The sequence below is a fragment of the Orussus abietinus genome, unplaced genomic scaffold, assembly GCF_000612105.2.
Source record: "Orussus abietinus isolate OABI.00-Male unplaced genomic scaffold, Oabi_2.0 scaffold19, whole genome shotgun sequence".
Taxonomy (NCBI): Eukaryota; Metazoa; Arthropoda; class Insecta; order Hymenoptera; family Orussidae; genus Orussus; species Orussus abietinus.
The window spans coordinates 1,302,546-1,319,637 of record NW_019395981.1 but is presented as its reverse complement, the minus strand read 5'-3'; the positions used below and the strand labels follow the sequence as shown (position 1 = coordinate 1,319,637).

At 54.0% G+C, this 17,092-nt stretch overlaps 1 protein-coding gene across 4 annotated transcripts in view; it reads right to left on the bottom strand.

Annotated features, from left to right (window-relative positions):
• Nucleotides 1-17,092, bottom strand: part of LOC105699824 (latrophilin Cirl) — a 183,924-nt gene that overhangs the window by 26,073 nt on the left and 140,759 nt on the right. For all 4 annotated transcript variants that reach the window (XM_012425166.1, XM_012425165.1, XM_012425167.1 and 1 more), the window contains exon 3: nt 1,333-1,519. In XM_012425166.1, the coding sequence (XP_012280589.1) occupies nt 1,333-1,519 (187 nt within the window). The remainder of the gene's footprint in view (nt 1-1,332; nt 1,520-17,092) is intronic.

The following is a 17,092-nucleotide window of genomic DNA, read 5'->3' as shown; positions in this document are numbered from 1 at the left end:
CTAAGTCCTCGACGGTGTATCGACCACCCCCGAGGGAGGGCGAGCCCCGAGAGCGCCGCGATTCCGCCCGGTCGGAAAATATTTCGAAGCCACCAAAGGGCCCTCTGAATTAACGTTACGAATTAAAGTAAACTTGCCCGAGGAAGGAGGTACGGTAAAAAAGCAAAATATTCACGGAATCCCCCGCCCCAAAATGTCAAAAATCGTACCTTCAATCATCCCTTCAGAGGGCCCAGGAATTTCTTTCGTAATTTTTTTTTCCTTTTGTTCTCCACCTTGCCGTTACACGCGATGGCTGCGAAAGTCCCGCAGACTGTGACGGGTGGGTGATAAATGCATCTTGGGGCAGTTCTAGAGATACCGGGGAAGTTATTTTCTTTTTTTTTTGCAGCGAGCAAATACTAGGTATTTATTCTTCACGCTCGAGGTGTTTTTACCTCGCGTGCGATTATAAACAGATTATCGATTAACGGGTCTTCCATTCATTCAGCGAGCTCCTGAAGATCCGAGCGATACGCGGTTATTAAAAATGATGATGACGGGGAGAATTGAATTTCCTGTCGGAGATGCATTTATCTAGATCCGTCGAGAGATCACCCATCACTGGTTCCGCTATCCTCGCAAGAACTCGCAATCCGCATGTTCCCTCTTCAGCCCTTCAACGCAAATCTCGCGAGCTTATGCATAAATGTACGTGATCCGGAAAATCCACGTTTATCCCGGATATTCCGCACTCTCCTCGACGAAATCCGCAGAAAAAAAAAGGGGGGGGGGAAAGGGAAATAACTGAAGATTTGTTGACAAAGAGCAGGGAGGAAGTAGAGCTGCTTACGCGCAGATTTCCGGGCGCAGGAAACCAGGATTTGGAGGGAACTAATCCAAGGTTTGCGAAGCCTCGGGTCGTCCTCTGGAGCCGATCGGTGAAGACGAAGTGTCGCCGTGATTCAACATCGTGGCACTTCTTTCGACACCGATCTGCAGCCATTTTGCGCTTTGATGGCCCGCGATTGGCCAGTTCGTCGAGCCATCAAAGTGCCGCCGACCGAGCTTCAAATTGCGTTCACTAGTCTACTTACGACTACGGGAACTTCTTAGGACTTTGACAGGGTGAAGTGGTAACTCTGACCTGGTCATCTTCCTAAGGAAGCACGAAGGCATCAGCTGCTGGACCATTTTACTTTCTTAAATAGAACGTCGATCTCTAAGAGAAAGCGGTACAATGGATCTTTGCATCAACTTCGGCTACCATTTTCCGACGGAATCAGCTGATGCCTTCACCAGGTCTACTTAAGGAGCTAACATCGAAACGGATGCTCCCAGAAAATGACTTACTCGTTGTAGAGGACCCTGAAGGACTTGGGCGACATGCAGTCGACACTCCACTCGGTGTCCCCATGCTCGTTGCATATGGTGATCGAAAACCTGCCGTAGTTCGCCCTTATCAGGTGTATCAGCTCGCCCTGGTTGCACTGGATCTCCAGCGTCTTCCCCTCGCAAGCGTACACCGTGGCATACCTCTCTGAAAATTCAAAATAAATTCGGATTAAAAAGAAGAATACCTCAATACTCCCATAAGCATTAGGTAAATCATCGAAGTGTCTTCTGTACAGGACTGAACCGAAGAGTCAGGGTCAAAACGATGAGTAATGATCCGCGATCGGAATCATCGATTCCATTCGCGGGATTAATCCCCCATTCAATCATGAATTTTAATGCTCTCGATCACGTGGAAATCAGCTGAAAATTGTTGGAAACCTCCGAAACATTGTCCCAATTTTGAGGCCGAACGTCATTGTCATCGAATCACATTGATATTTATCATACGAAATCAAAGGTAATCGGATCTAAAAGAAGGAAATCGTTTCTACTGATTTCCGAGTGAATAGCCATTCATCGCCCCAGCATTGATAAGGACTACAAAGGGGAGGGCAGCCATATTGGCGGGCATTTAATAAATCCCGGCATCGATCCTCGACGCGAATCGCTCGATCCTATCATATACCGACGCGAGAGTAGAGTCAAAGACCAGAAGCGGAACCGGAAACCGCCAAGACGACGCGCGAAACTGCGGATAACGAAGCCGCGACGCCCGGGCTCGAGAAGTTACTCCGGGAGCAGAGAGCTCGGTCGTTCCGTAAAACCTAATGGAATTAAGGCGGAGAATCCTCCGGATTCCGCGAGATTGTCAAGAGACAATGAGAGCCGGGACGAGGGTCGGTAGTTGGCCGACCCCGAAAACGGAGCGGCTCTCCCGCGGCTTTGTCGATTCCGGCGGAATTCATCCGGCCTGAGAGCCCTGCTTAAAGACCGCCGGCCCGGGGGCAAAGGGGAGAGTCCTTTTAAAATGAAAATTAGCGAATTTACGCAGAGCTGATGCGCGTCCTCGCGGAAAGCGTCCGCCAGGAACAATGCGGAACCCGCCGCGGAACCTCCGGAGGAATGGTGCCGGGTCCCCCGACGCTTCCTTCACCCCGTGCGCGGGATTTATTCAAACTCGGCTAATGTCACGCCGCGAAACCGCATCCCGCGTCCTTAGGAACGGTTTTGTTCCTCGGGGACGAAGCGATACCGTCGCTTTTCTTCGTCGCTCGGAAATCTCGAGATCGGGTTCGACCGGAGACGTTCCTTGACGTTGGTGCGAACCTTCCCCACCGGGAAGTTCCGTCATTCAAACTTGAACCTCCAGTAATGCGATTCAGGAGATCGCATTGTGGCGGTTCCCGAGGAGAGGTCCTGCTGCATCCTGCTGCCCTCGTCGCCCGCGCGATTCTTCAGAGTGAAACCCGACGAAAACTCGAGCGTTCGTCCCGACATAATGCAGAATTGTCGAGGAATTAATTGAAAATACTCGTGACCTCCGTAATTAATTTTAACCCCCGACATTTTGCGGAATTCTGGCGGCTGAGAGACAAATTTTCGTCCGGCTCGTGGGTAAAAGAAAAAATCGGAAATGGACGAATTAAGTGTTCCCATATGCGATCGAATTGCTCGCGCGAATGCATCCCTCGGAAAATGCACTCTCCCTTGCAGGGGGTTCCGAAACGCGAGGAAATCCTCGGATTTCCCGCAGTTTCGGATAATTCAACGATCGGCCGACGTTCACATAGTTAGCGCGTACGTGCGAACGGGCAATTTAAAGGCATCGAAATTGCGCGCAGTTTTGCCATGTGCGTAGGCACTGCGCCGGTTAAATGCATCGTGGATAATTGCCCAACAATGGAGGTGTCTACTGTTTACTGGACGCGCTGAAACGCCTAATTAATTACTTCCTCCCGCCGGTAATAAAATCTTTCAGCTAAGTTTGCATTAGCCTGCGTGCTGTAATTACCCGTGGACGACGCCGATTGGCCTGCCAGGAGCGCGGTTCCCATCTGCATTGAATTCGCTTAACGACGGGAAAACAGCGTTTAATCGAAAGTGGAGGCCGAATAATTCGAATTATTGCCGTACTCGAAGGAAATCAAACGCACTTAATTTCCTCGCTGGACGGTCCCTGAAATAGACCGTGCCAAAGACTCGTAAAGATTAGGAGGCCTATGATTACAAAGTCTCGTGTTTAATCCGTGTATACATCCACGGGATATAACGAAGCTCGGGTGTCCAGTGATATCATAAGGATCGGGTGTCCAGTGATATCACAAAGATGGAGCGCCCAGTGAGATCACAAAGGAAGGGTGTTCAAAAACTTGGAGCGATCCAGAGGGGTCGTCGGGAGACCGTCGGCTCGTAAAACTAGGTCCGGCTTATTTTCGCGAAGTAACGCCGGAAGAAACGAGGAAGGGCGAGAGGAAGGACGAGAGGAAGGAATAAAGGAGTCGGCGCGCCGGAGAGGGGCGAGGCGCGGACGAACTCTCGGACACCGACGGGAAGAGGTCGGGACGAGAGGAAGGGCGAGAAGGAAGGGGCTGTAATAACTCTGTCCGTGAAAGCCCCGTCGGTCGTGAGTTCATTAGTTCCATACCGACGCGCTACAATGCCGTTTTAGTGCGCGGTTAGGACTTCTCCGAGTGTAGTGGACGAGGACCCCCGACCCGGCGTCGAAGGTTACCCTCGGTGCGATGAAATCGAATAATCTCGACATGGCAGGTTGAAACACTCTCAAAACAGCAAGATGAAAAACTCTCGAAGATTAAATGAATAACAATTATTTGAATTTTGGCGCATCGCGCGATGGTCGCGCCATCGACGGCGGATCCCGGCGTTGCTGCGAGGAAGCGCCTCGAACCTGGACCGTGGACCACATACCTTGAACACGAGTAATTAAGAATAAAGGGCATCACATCTCGACGTGACAAGATCGAATTACCCCCGACGTGATAAGATCGAATCAGGGAAGACACGAGGAAGATCCAGGACTGGACCAGCCTCCTTCGAGCGCCATGACCCGAGCACTCGCAGGGACGAATCACCCCTGCCCATCGGGATAATTGCGATTCGGTCGCCGGGGCTTCGATTAACGTCGTCGCGGGAATTAACCGTAGGACAGGGATCGGGTCCCGTGCATGGAGGCACGCGCGAGGAGCCGGAAACCACAGCTCACGCATGGACAATATGGCCGGTCTAATCGTGGGCGCAGCGGCGCAGCCCTGGCCTCCCTCTTGGAGAACAAGGACTAAACCCGGATCATCGGCGACGCGGAAACAATACCACCTCCTGGATAAGCACCGAGATACCTCGGTCCACCTTTCGCTGAGTATTTTTGCAAGATCTCGCGAATCGGTCCCGACACGAGACCGCTGGGAGCCGCGCAGCAGGCGAGGTCTTCGCGAGGCTTTCGCCCCCTCGCAATTAACGTTTGACGCCCGACCGACCAGCGGAGGAGAATCTTTGCCCGCTGGAGCAGGAAGATGCGCCTCGGTGCATTTTACTTTTGTCCCCTCCGACTGCCCGAGCGCATGGGGTGCGCCGGGGGGGGTTTAGGGGGCTTTCACAGGAGCGAAGGATCCAGAGCCGGTTGGTCTCGTTCCCGGGTGCATTTGGATTATCGGCTGCATCTTATATACGCGTCCTTTGGGTTCGTCAATTTCCCTCGAATGCAATTCCCGAGGTCTCGATTTCTCCCGATTTGGCCTCAAAGAATGCAAGATTCGGTCCTGAGGCGCAGTCCTCGGGGCGTGGCGGCCTCCGGGTGGAGGGAGGACCTATTCCTCCTGGGGGAGCGGTTGACCCGCATTCGGATTATCCGAACGGAGTCGCCGTGGGGGACGCCCGTCGGAGCGTGATCGGGCGTCGCAATACGTCGCGACGCGAGGATAACACCTCGGGGTCTTGCGGCCGGAGGCGAACCACCGGCTCGAGTGGGCCGTACACGGGACGTAGCTGCGCAATGTACAAGGCTCCCTGCCCCTTCGCCCTCTCGTTCCAGGGGCTAGCCCAAACGCCGGAATGTGCTACATCGCCTTGTAGCCGGTGCACTCCGCGAAATCCCGTGTTAGCCGACATCGCTAACCGAGGAGGACGAGAGCGAGACGTCCCCTGGGCGAGACCCACCGCACGGATCGGGCCAAGTCCGCATCCCTCCGCCTCCGGAACCGCATCGCATCGCGTGCCCGCGTCCGAATTATCTCCTGCGAGTGGGAGAGCAAGATCGAACATTGCAATATGTCGCGACGGGGGGATTACGCCCCGGGGTTCTGCCCCTGGAGAGGGGGTTCCTCGTGGCACGATAAATGGTACCAAGTGACGACGCCCGATCAAACTGGTGAGTCGGTCACGTGGCCCTCACTCGGTGAACCATCCAGAATCGGGATTAGATCCTTTCTATTAATTTTTTTACACATATATAAAAAAATAAAAAGAAAGAAAGGAAAAAAGAACCGGGCGATTTTAAGGCGACAAAGGACGTAGAAATTTAGCTGGAGTCGAAGAAGTCCTGGTGCATCGTTTGAAAGCGGTATTTTATAAAGGAGGTCCTGACACCCATGAAGTTTCAAAACTTATAAAAAAAATTCTGGAGATGTATATAAATAAATTGAAAGAAAAACAAAAACTTGAAATTTTTCGAGTGACTTTTATTCTTTGCCTCCATGTTCAGGTTGTGAGGTTTGCAAGAGATTCGGTGCACCCAGTTTGGAGAGAAGTTTCATAGAGCTCTTTGACGCCACTTTCGAAAGGCTTTAAGAGAAGTCGTGGAGACTTTGTCCAGGAGGTGAAGGATGACGTCGGTCGATCCCGTTCCTGGGGAAGAGGATCGGGTCCCTGGGGCATGACGCGTCGGACACGCGGCGGAATAGACGCGTACCAATGGCCTATGACCACCGGGTCTATTCCGGTGCCGTGTATCGCTTGCGTTCCGAGCCATCGGTGCTCGGCCCCGGGGACAGGAAAGGCTCCGTCCCGGTCGGGCCCGTCCCGGGGAGGGGGGGGGGGGGGAATTGCAGTTTACCATTAATGACTTCGGGTAATAATATATCGGAGCCTCGGCGGGCCGTGCCTCCCGCTGACGCGGCGGCCCGACATGAAAGGGCTAGCCCGAACAGCGGGATGTCGTCAGCTCCGCGATGCTCCCTCGAGGAGAGAGAGAAAGAGGAGGAGAGTGAGAGAGAGAGAGAAAGGGAGCCGTCCTCCGCGGACTATTTGCCGCCGAGGTGGACATACCGGTATTTGTGGATAACCTTAAAGGAGAATACGCTTCTTCTGGGACGGGCGCGGCGCCCACGTCGGATTCGGAGGTCGCCGGACGCAACGCGGCCGTCGACTCGGGTCGCGTCGAATCCTCGGATAGATATCGCTTCTTTGAAAATTAACCGACTGACGGGACTTCCAGGAGGAAGGGAAATGACTATCGACAGGACTGCTTAAGACTGGGTATCTTGAAAAAAAAAAAAGAAATTGAAAATAAACGCGGGGGAAAAATTGACATAAAAAAATTGAGCACACGCGGTTCGATCCCGAAGTGCAAAAGGAACGGGAACGCAGCGATGCAAGGCAAACGCGTCGCAGGGCCGAAGGAATGAATATGTAATGGATACGGGACTGTGGATGGATAGACGAGAACATGGGCAGGTATTCTCGGCCCTCCGCGACGCTATAATTACAGGGCATATCGGAGGGATAATGGTGGTTAGGAACGCCGGTCAAGAAGTACATCTGGCGGCCGAGTCATTTGCAATTCATACAGAGAGACGTGGAAACTCGGGCCGGGCGTGAAATGGCCGGCCACGACTTGGCGGGCCCGGGGAGCGGAGATATTCATTCGGTATCGATTCATCCGGAACGCCTATATATATGTATACATATATAGGAGCATCGTTCCGCGGACGGGGAACCATGCATCTTTGGAATCTCTCCGGTCGGGCGCGGTCCGTGAAGCGCTCCTGGGACGCATAAATCAGGGCCCGCGGGACCCGGGGTCCATCGAGGCTCCGGAAGGGTTAAAATGAATTAAAACCCGGGTTATATCCGATTCGGCCGATTCCTTCCTTCCCTGCACTTACAACATTTGCCGACGACCAACAAACCCTTGGAAGCGGCGAACACGCTTGGGGGTGACCGCGCATATTCCGATCCGCCCGTGGATGCATTTTAATTACCGGGGGACTAACCACCCCCGATGAAAATTTTAATTCACCCAAAGTGTGAAGTCGAGGGTGACCCGGGGGTGAGGCCGCATTAGTTACCCCCGACGGCCCCTCCCTTTGCAGACTGGTTTTAATTCCGGGTTTCATTGGCGGGGTTTGATCGGCATCTCGAAATGGTCGAGATTCGCCCTGGGTCGACTCCACCTTGCGGGAAGGTGCACCGGGGAGTCGATCGTCTAGATTTCGGAGGAGCGCATCCTGGTTGATCGCTTATTTTGCGACATCGATCGGGGACCAATCTTCGGGGATGATCTCTGGGCCCTTGGAGATAGGAAAGTCGAAAGTGTCGCGAACTGGCACTCCGATAACGCGCGGCCCTGCCGAAATCCCGCAAGTTGGCCGCGTTTTAACGGGCCGCGCTTTAACGCCCGCTAACGATCCCGTCCGAGGTCGAGCGTATCGAGCGCGTTCCGCGAGCCAGTCGAAATTCGCGTTTTTCGGGTTAATTGACACCTGTCCGGAGCAATGCGTGACGCTTCGCGGGATCCATTAAAGCAGCCCAGCGGGTTAATTCATTGAGTAAATATCGTGCAATTAAAAATTTACGCTGCCGCGGTACTAGCGCCTGGGACTGAGGTGCATCGATCGTCGACGCGCCGACGAGTGACGTTCGTCCGCTTGCGGAAACGCGCCGGCGGATCTTCTCGACTACGGTTTGCGAGATCGACCGTCGCGTTGACGATCAAAAGCGTGATCTGCGATTTATTGCACGAGGGTCCTCGCGTGACCAGGATCGCTCGTTATCAGTCCGTAGGGCGAAAAGGGTCCTTCGCAGGACCTTCTTCTTGGCCGGGTCAATAGTCGAGCGACGATCCCGGGAAACTTGGGGATCGGTGGGTGTCGCTCTTCCAGCCCGGTTCCACGGTATCCTTTTCTTGGATCCTTTTTCCTGGATCCTTTTTCCTGGATCCGCCGCCAGGCCACTCGACTCGCTCTTTGACAGTCGAGACGTCGAGAGGAAGAAGAAGCATCGAAGAATTTATCGAGCATTCTTCCGCCCGAGCCTGCCGCCCCGGGAAACGAATTATTAAGCCCGGAACGCCATTGAAACGGGACGCTGACCGGATATCCTCACTTTTTCTTCTTCTTCTCTCTCTCTCTCTCTCTTTTTTTTTTTCACCAGACCAGATCCTTTGGCCCGGCGAAACTTTTGATTGCACCCTGCCTCCCAAGATGAGCGCGACCCCATGGGTACCTAACCTCTCCCCCGCATTTATTTTGGACGGCAAACTTTCCGAATTCTTTCCCCTATTCGAACCCCAAAATCCAGTCGCCCCGAAAATTCCCTTCTATACCCAAGATACCTCAAAGGATCCACCTATGAGATTACCCGATTTCATTCGACAAATTCAAAATTTTAGAAAAATAAGAGCCCACCCTCTCGCTACCCCAAAATCCGGCGAAACGGGGGCACTCCTATTTATGGCACTTTTCCTTAATTTTTTCATCTAGGGATTTTACCCCAGGAATTAATTCACCGGCTCCCGATCTTTACGAGGACATCGCCGGAACTTTCCGGCAGGGCTCGAGGGTGCCCTTTGACACGCGGGGAAGTCGAACGAGGAGGGCCCAAGGGTTAATTAAGGGGTGCCTCCTCGGTTTCCACTCGATGTCGCCGACTAGATCGTGAACCCACGTCCCCGACATTTATGATTCAACGACCGCGAGGTCCTCGAGTCCTGGGCCAGGGCAATTTAGTGCGTCGTTACCGGGGAATCGGGAGAAAAGGAGGGCCCTGCGTGGATAATCGGCGACAAAGAGAGGGCGCCGACGTCGAGGGGAAGGAAGGAAGCCTCGGATGCAGAGGGCCGGGTTTTGACGTCCCCAAGGGATCGCCTTTTGTCTTTGCCCGGTTCCCGACCGTCGAGTCGCGAATGGACCCGATCTCGCGCAGATTAAGCGTTATCGAGACGAGTGGTCTTATTTATGACGAGTCCAACAATAGACGCGACGCGTTGGGTCCGAGCCAGGACGCGCGTCCTGGGAGTTTTTCTTAATCGGATCGAGCGTCGGGTCTGAAAGGACGCAGAAGGGTCGGAGGCCGCAGAAGGAAAGGACGCGTATGATCGTTTTAATGAGCCGATTGCATATTCATTGGACGCGCCGGTATTGTTTTAATAAATAAGAGGAGACCGGCTCCGCCGAGGTGGACTCGCCGTTTCCATGGAGCACCGCACAAACGCTCGGTCTCTTCCGCACACATTTCCCGGAATTTTTTTTAACGCTCGCGACCTTAGCCAGCAGGGCCTCTGTGTGCCAATCCATTAGCCGAGACCGAAACTAATCGGCTCCAAAGTGAGCCACGCTTCATCGGCGGCCGGAACACGGTCGACCGGAAGTTCTCCCTTGCCCTCCACCCTGACTCCGGGGAACCTCGAGGGAGCCATTTCCCCGCGTAGGAAAACGTCCAACAAGGCTGGGGATAGTAAAGAGTGGTCCGATGAAAGCGACGCCTAGATTTAAATAGCTGTGTCCTGAATCCTACAGCTTTATATCCGAACCGGAACCTCGTCAGCTGATCCGGTCGCTCGACTCGGTCGGTCCCAGCGGGGCGAATGGTCCACGTGAATTAATAAACGACCCCCGGATTTCGGTCCAGGGCCATGCTTTGATTAAACGCAGCCTTGACACTGGCCTTTATGTACCCAACCCATTAACCGAAATCGAAACGAATCGGGACCAAAGCCAACCGCGCCTCGCCAGGACGCAGTCCGGCGAACCGGAAGTCCGTTTCGCTCGCTATGGTACCTTGTCCGGGCCAACCTGTCCCCGGCGGAAAATGCGGCAGGGTGATGTGTTCCTTTTAATTAAACGCTTTGAACGGACGACTCGGAATCGTGGGTTCAACTCTGTGTCCTGTTTGCAGGACTATTTACCAGCGGCGGGTTACGTGCGTCCGGTTGGGTTAGGCTGGTTAGGCTCGGTTAGGTTCCACCGGACAGAAGGGGTTTGCAGAGACGAAAAAGTCCGCCGAGCCAAATCATCGCGGCTACCCTGTTTTCCCCTTTTTCCTACTTTTCGCCCTTTGCCGAGCCCCGGATAGAGCAACTCTATCGGAATAGAATAGTCGAAGATTCGGATTCGCGCGTGGTCGACTCGTGGAAGCGGAACAGGAGAGGGACCAGCGCTGGAGAGCATTCCTTCGGCATTCCGGAAAGAGATAAACCTACCGGAATTTTACCACCGGCCTTTCTCTCTATCTCTCTCTCTGTCTCTTGGCAAACAGATGTCGTAATGGACGTCTTCTTTTTACATCGTCCAGACCCTTTCCCACGAGCACCGATCGCGGCGCGTCCTTCGGTTCTGGGGACCGACGTCATGGGTGCCAAGTGATAGGCTGCAGGAGATAGGTGGACGGATGGAAGGGCTCCTGGAAATCCCGAGGATAAGGCTCGACATGAGGGAGGAAAATCGGGAATCTTGCTTCGGGCGTGCCGTCCACTTTACAAGGCCTCTGCGAACTCTGGACCCCGTGTAATTCCTCCAACTTTCCCATTATCTCGCCGTCTGGATCCCCTAGCGCGTGTCCCCAAATCCCCGCAACATCCCCGAAGACGTTGGCTCGATGCCGGTGATAAGCAAATGCAAGACTTGGGCTTAAGGGGATGTGAAAGTGGCATCCGATGAGTCAATCGTTCATGAAACTTTTCTCCTACCTGGGTGTACCGAATCGTTTCAAACTTTGCCCCGTAAATGTGGAGGCTACAAGGAAGGTTCTGACACTCATGAAATACCATATTTCATAAACAATATCAAAAGTATCTATAAACAAATTTTGAAAAAATTGAAATTTCACGAGTTTCAAGACCTTCCTTGTACCCTTCATTTTTGTAAATTTATATTGTAAATTTTAGATCGATTCGGTAAACCCAGTTTGGAGAAAAGTCTCACGAATGAAAACTCTCTGACGCCACTTTAACATTTTCTAATGGACCAACACCAAGACCCATTTTAAATGTCACTCACTTATCGAAGGAAATTCCCGGGTGGTTTTTCGATGATACGCGGGGATAAATCAGGAGCTGGGCCTACACTTCGGGGACATAACCTCGAAAGTCGATCGAGGGATTGTTACCACGGAGGTTCTGCCTCGAAGGCAGGCTGGGCTCTGCCGTAGGTTCGTGAGAAAAATGCAGGGATCGACTTACGTGCCTTCGGCTCTCTCGTGGACCGGCTGGCTCGAGGTGGACGATGCCGTCCGAAACGGAACGAAATGGGAGATGCAGGTGCCGGGCCTTCGGTGGCGTACCTTGTAATTAGGCTAGGGATGCCGAATCGTGTCGGTAGCCCGGCGAGCGCGTCGAAGAAACACTTTAGTCGGGCCCAAGGTGTTCGACGAATCACGCTAGACTATAAAACTTGCCCTCTCGGGAGAAAAGAAAGGACCTCTCCTCGTCGGCCCCCCTCTCCCGAGCCGAATCTCGTTCCCCCCTTTTTCCCTAAGAAAATAATTCCCAAGCCTAGGATATTTCTGCACCCAATATTTAGTTCCTCCTTTCAAGTAGTGCAGTTGTAAACACCGGAGGGCCCCCAGGGACCCAGTCGACGGGAGGATCGTCCTCTATTCATGGACGTCCGTTTGGAGTGACTCGTACTGACGGAATTTTTTTTTTCATTTCCTCGCATTAGTTAGCGGCATTGTTGGAGAGAACCCGGGTCACCGTAAATCCAAACGAGCGGACGCCGATGAGTATATGCAAATCCTCGGGTTTTTTGTCGAATTTAAATGCGAGCCATCTACGCGTGTAACGCGTTGTACGTCGCGTGTTCTACGGAACGACAGGTGCTTTTTTTCGGCCTGCCAGTGCGAAGGTCTCAGGTGGTCCTCTTTTATTTTTCGGCCTGCCAGGTGAAGAAGTCCTACGCCGGCGGTATAGGCTCGCACGAATTCTCTTCATTTTTTTCCCCCTCCTCCTTCTGCCGCGTGTAAAATTAATTCTAAACACATGCCAAGGTACAAGAGGCGACATCAATTTTCCGTCAAATTCGAAGGATTCCCCGAGCTACCGGCTGAGGGATAATTCAGGACGTCCATAGCTGGCCTCGGACGACAATGTAGGTTCGACCAGTCTCTCGAATCCTGGGAATCTCTTAAAGGATACTTTCGATATCCAGGTGGTTACGAATTTGGGCAAGGATTACAATGTGGCAGGATGCCAGTATTCTGGATTCCGGCGATTCTGAGTCATCCTGTAGATTTCCCTCTCTCGGGCATGCCGCTTATTTCTCCTGCGAGCCGTTTCTCGCCGAGAAGGCTGAAATTCCATAGGGATGAGTATTGGCCGACCACTCGGGGTTTCACGCATGGATGTTCGCGTGTTTCGCGGTTAGTGTACCGCCACGGGTTGCGCAGAGTCTCGGAAGGAACCGGACTCAAAATGTCTGCCGGGGGAGATATTGCGCCATCGCGGAAATCCTCTACGGGGAGAGAGATTCGTTGGATACACCGAACGCACCTGCCGAGCTGGAAAATTTTATTTCGCTCGAGAGTACGAGTCTGGTCCGAGGTCCGATCAGTAGTGGACGAATCGAGTGGACTCGACGCATCGATACCGATCAATTTACCTCGGCCGAGATTCCGGACGGACATTTTTATTGGATCCGCACGAACCGTCGTGGACCCGAATGTTTCGCTTATTTCAGTAAGCCGAAACGAAAAGCAACGAAGGATCTTCCCTCTCTCGTCCTTTTCCTCTCCCTCCGGGGTGAGAACGCGAGGGCGGAGGGAACCGCCCGAAAACTCGACTCACACCCTGGTTTCGACCCTCTCCACCCACGTTGGATCAAGGACCTCCGATCTCCGATCCTTGGGCCCTGGTCCTCCAGCTTTTAACTCGAAATCCGGCGAGCCGGTGATCCGCCACGACCGGACATGCCGGGTAATACCTTCCCGGAGTTGTCAATTTTGCAGGGACCAGTCGCGTCAACTTGGAGAACGACAGGGACGGGGGGGATGCTGCAGCTGGACCATCACCACCCGGCTCCTGTTCCCCCCATTCGAAGTACCCCAAACCCCCGAAATCTCATTCTACGGACTCTGCGATTACCGTGGTGCTCCTAACGTCACTCCCATTTTTCACCTCCACCGTAACAAGAATTCCACCACTTTCGCGGACTTTACCGACGAACTTGATCTTGCGAAAATGCAAGACTTAAGATGACCTAATAATGGTGTATTGAGAAAATTTCAGGGACAGTTTTAAAACTGTACGAGAAATTAAATTTCATGGGGATCGGAGCTTTTTCTTATTTTCATTGATATTCGCGGTGTAGAATTTAAAACGAGTCGGTACGCCCAGATAGGAGAAAAGTTTGATGATGACTGATCACTAAGGAGCAATTTTCACATCCCCTTAAGACCAAGATCGATTTTACTCATCACTGGGACATTTATTGGGAGACCTCGGACACTTCACAGGTGGAGGTGCTTCCGTGGTCTGCTGCAACCTCGCAGAATCCTGGCACCACCCTCTTCGAGGTCGGCTACGTACAGAGCTCTCCGGGTGGCGGCGGGGTCCCAGGGGAGGGTGGGCGTGGGGACTTCTTAAATATTCATTTCCCGGCCGGGTGGAAACGGGTTTTCGAGCGCGAGGCGCGCTAAACTTCGGATCGAAATGGAATTACGCGTTCGACGGGCTCCGGGAAGAATTAGGAGACGGAGCTGGAGCGAATGCCGGCGGTGCCACTCGAATCCTCCCTCGGGACGCACCCCTGCGCACTCGGCGGATCGAAATCCCACGGGACCACCCCTCGGGGTATACTTAAGCGATGACGGATTCGCTTTAAGGGATTACGCCGGTTTAAGGGGCAACGCTCCGCGCCCCTTCGGTATATAGGGTCGTAAGATTTTTCTCGGCATTTTTCGGGAGAGCGCCCGAAGGTATCCAGAACCTCTCCGGATGAGACGTCCTCGGAACGGCATATTCGGTCGCCCTCGATTTTTCATCAGCTAATAGACCGAACAATGAGAAAGGGGTACCTGGATTCGTCCAACGCGAGGCTCGATGGTTCCGAAACCACCGAACTCGACGAAGTGGTGCTCCAACCGATTTCCGGTTCGGAAACCGACGAACTTGTTCGCCACGGTTGTGCCGGCGGATTACATTAGCGAGCCGTACAGTTCCCGCGTTCCAATTGCTGCTCTCGTCGTCTGCGGTTAATCCTTCATTCGAAAGTACTAACGAGGGGTTTGGGCGATAACCCGGGCGAGCAGAAAGGTGGGGGTCCAGAGAATCGTTTCTCGAAACTTGTAGGGAAAACGCTTGGAAATATTCCATACGATCTCTGCGCAAGGAGTCGATAAACCGCGAAGGTGACGAGAACGTTGGAGGATAGGAAAGAGCGAAGGGAGGGGTCGGAATCTTGGATGGAGATTTTTCGCGACCCCAGGGGAGTCCTGTGGGGGATTTTCACCCGCGACTTCGGGTCCTTCGGGATGCAGGAGGTCGCCGGGGGTCGCTCGATCGTGACATTCTTTTCGCGCGACAGCGAGCCGTGGAAATGGATGGCGGAAAACCCAATAAACCCGGGACGCACCGGTGACGCCGGTCCGAGGAATCGGGGGAAATAACCCTCTGGGAGAGTCCTGGCTCGGCCCGATAAGTCGGACTCGCGGAGGTCCTGGCGGATGCCGGGATAAACCGGCGATCCCGCCGAGGAAGACGACCGAGCCGGGTGGAACTGGTCTGCCTTGCTCGAAATAACTTTCCGCCTTACATCTTCGACGTTTCTCCGGCTGCGAACACGGAGGCCAGTTTAAGGAGAGCGTTCCCGGTCTTGAGCACTCGAGGCAGGCCCTATATCACGCGCCAGGACGAACCGGCGAGTCGCAGGACTGGCCGCGTTCCGAGGACCTCCATCACTCGAGACGAGTCATCGGCGCGCCGTTGTTCCATCGACTCCTTCCCCCGATGATCAACGACCGGGACGGTTGGTGCAAATCTCCCATCACCGCGTGACCATATCGAGTCCTTGCACCTACCTCGACAGGCTCGTGCCGAGTTCCTAGACTCGGTTCCACGAGACGAGTTAATCACGAAGATAGCGAGACCCAAAGTCCTGGGAAGTTTACGTCCACCTGCGGTGACAATTCCGTATCCAAGGGAAGATCGCATTGTCACCGGAGATCTTCGTGCGGCTCTTACGGATCCCCTGAAAGCCCTAGCTCTGGGATCCCTGACAGCCCTATCGGTGCCGGTAGCCCTATGAGCGCCCTAGAAACCCTATAATAGCCCTAGAAACCCTATAAATGCCCTAGAAACCCTATAAGCCCCCTAGTAGCCCTCTTGGGCTACTCCGGCGTTCGCCAGCCCCCGCCTCTCCGGTGTCTATTTCTATCTCCTCCCGCCCTGGCACGACCCGATAGCTGCCTGCAATACTAAATCCAGCCTAGCACAATGGTGCGCACCTAAGGCTAGCAGGGTATTTCGCAGATCGATGCCTCTTACCCGCGCGTACGATCTTTCCCCCGGTAACGCGGCCAAGAGTGCGCGCGCGGGCGCGCGCCTTTGTGCGCTGCACTTGCACATGACTGCGGTGGATGCACCCAGACGGACACTCACACGTTGGAAGGGACATCCACGTGTGTTCTCGCACTCCCTTAATAGGGTATAAGCGCCTATAGGGAGAGTCGAACACCGACGAACGCTCCGCCCGCGTCGGATCCGCGCGGAACATCGCGAGCGACCACCTCGGACACACCGCAGCGTGAATAAACCGCGCGCGATGAGGTCCGCGGGAGGCTTAATAAGGCGAGCCGATTGATTCGCTCCTAAGCCACAAAGACGGCCTTCAGAGTGACCGGAGACAGACAGATGTCGACCTTCCGCGCGCGTCGAGGGTCGTACCGAGCGCGGCGCGTCAAATTATCAAGGATGAAAAACCAATTTCTTGTTCGGTAGATTTTCTTTCACAGTCACTTCCTCGCAATGAAAGTGACAGGGTTAAGCGCAGTTTTTTGACATTTTTCATCCCCGACGCGTCGACGCGCCGCGGTCAATGTGACCGGGGAGAAAGTCTCGGGGGCGACTTTGACGCGGTACCACTCAGCGGAAATCGGTATTCGTTTGCGGAAAGGAGACCTCCGAGCGAGGTCCGATCGGCCCTAATTACCCGACGCGTTCCCTCGGCCCTATCTGGGTAGGGGCGCGTAACAAATGATTGGCGAAAAAGTATCGCCCTTCTTCGCCCCGACGGCTCTTGTTTACGTTCGGGGTCGCCCGGGCCGGAGGTTCCTTTTTCTCGGGCCCAGGGCCATTCGGAGCGAGACGGAGATGCCGGCCGCTCTTTTTCGCGCAGCCGATGGGATCCGGATTCTGCGGCGTCGCCGGTGTGCGTCGCGGCGCGCGGCCTCGTGTGCGTCGGGGGCAATTCGTCGGCGTCCACGACGCGGAGTCATTAGGTGGATTCCGCTCGTAGTTGGTCCAAGCAGCTAGGGCAGATGGAGGGGCAGGGGTCGGAGACCGGTCACCCGCGTCGATTATTAATTACCCTCCGTTAATGACGCCGAGGCC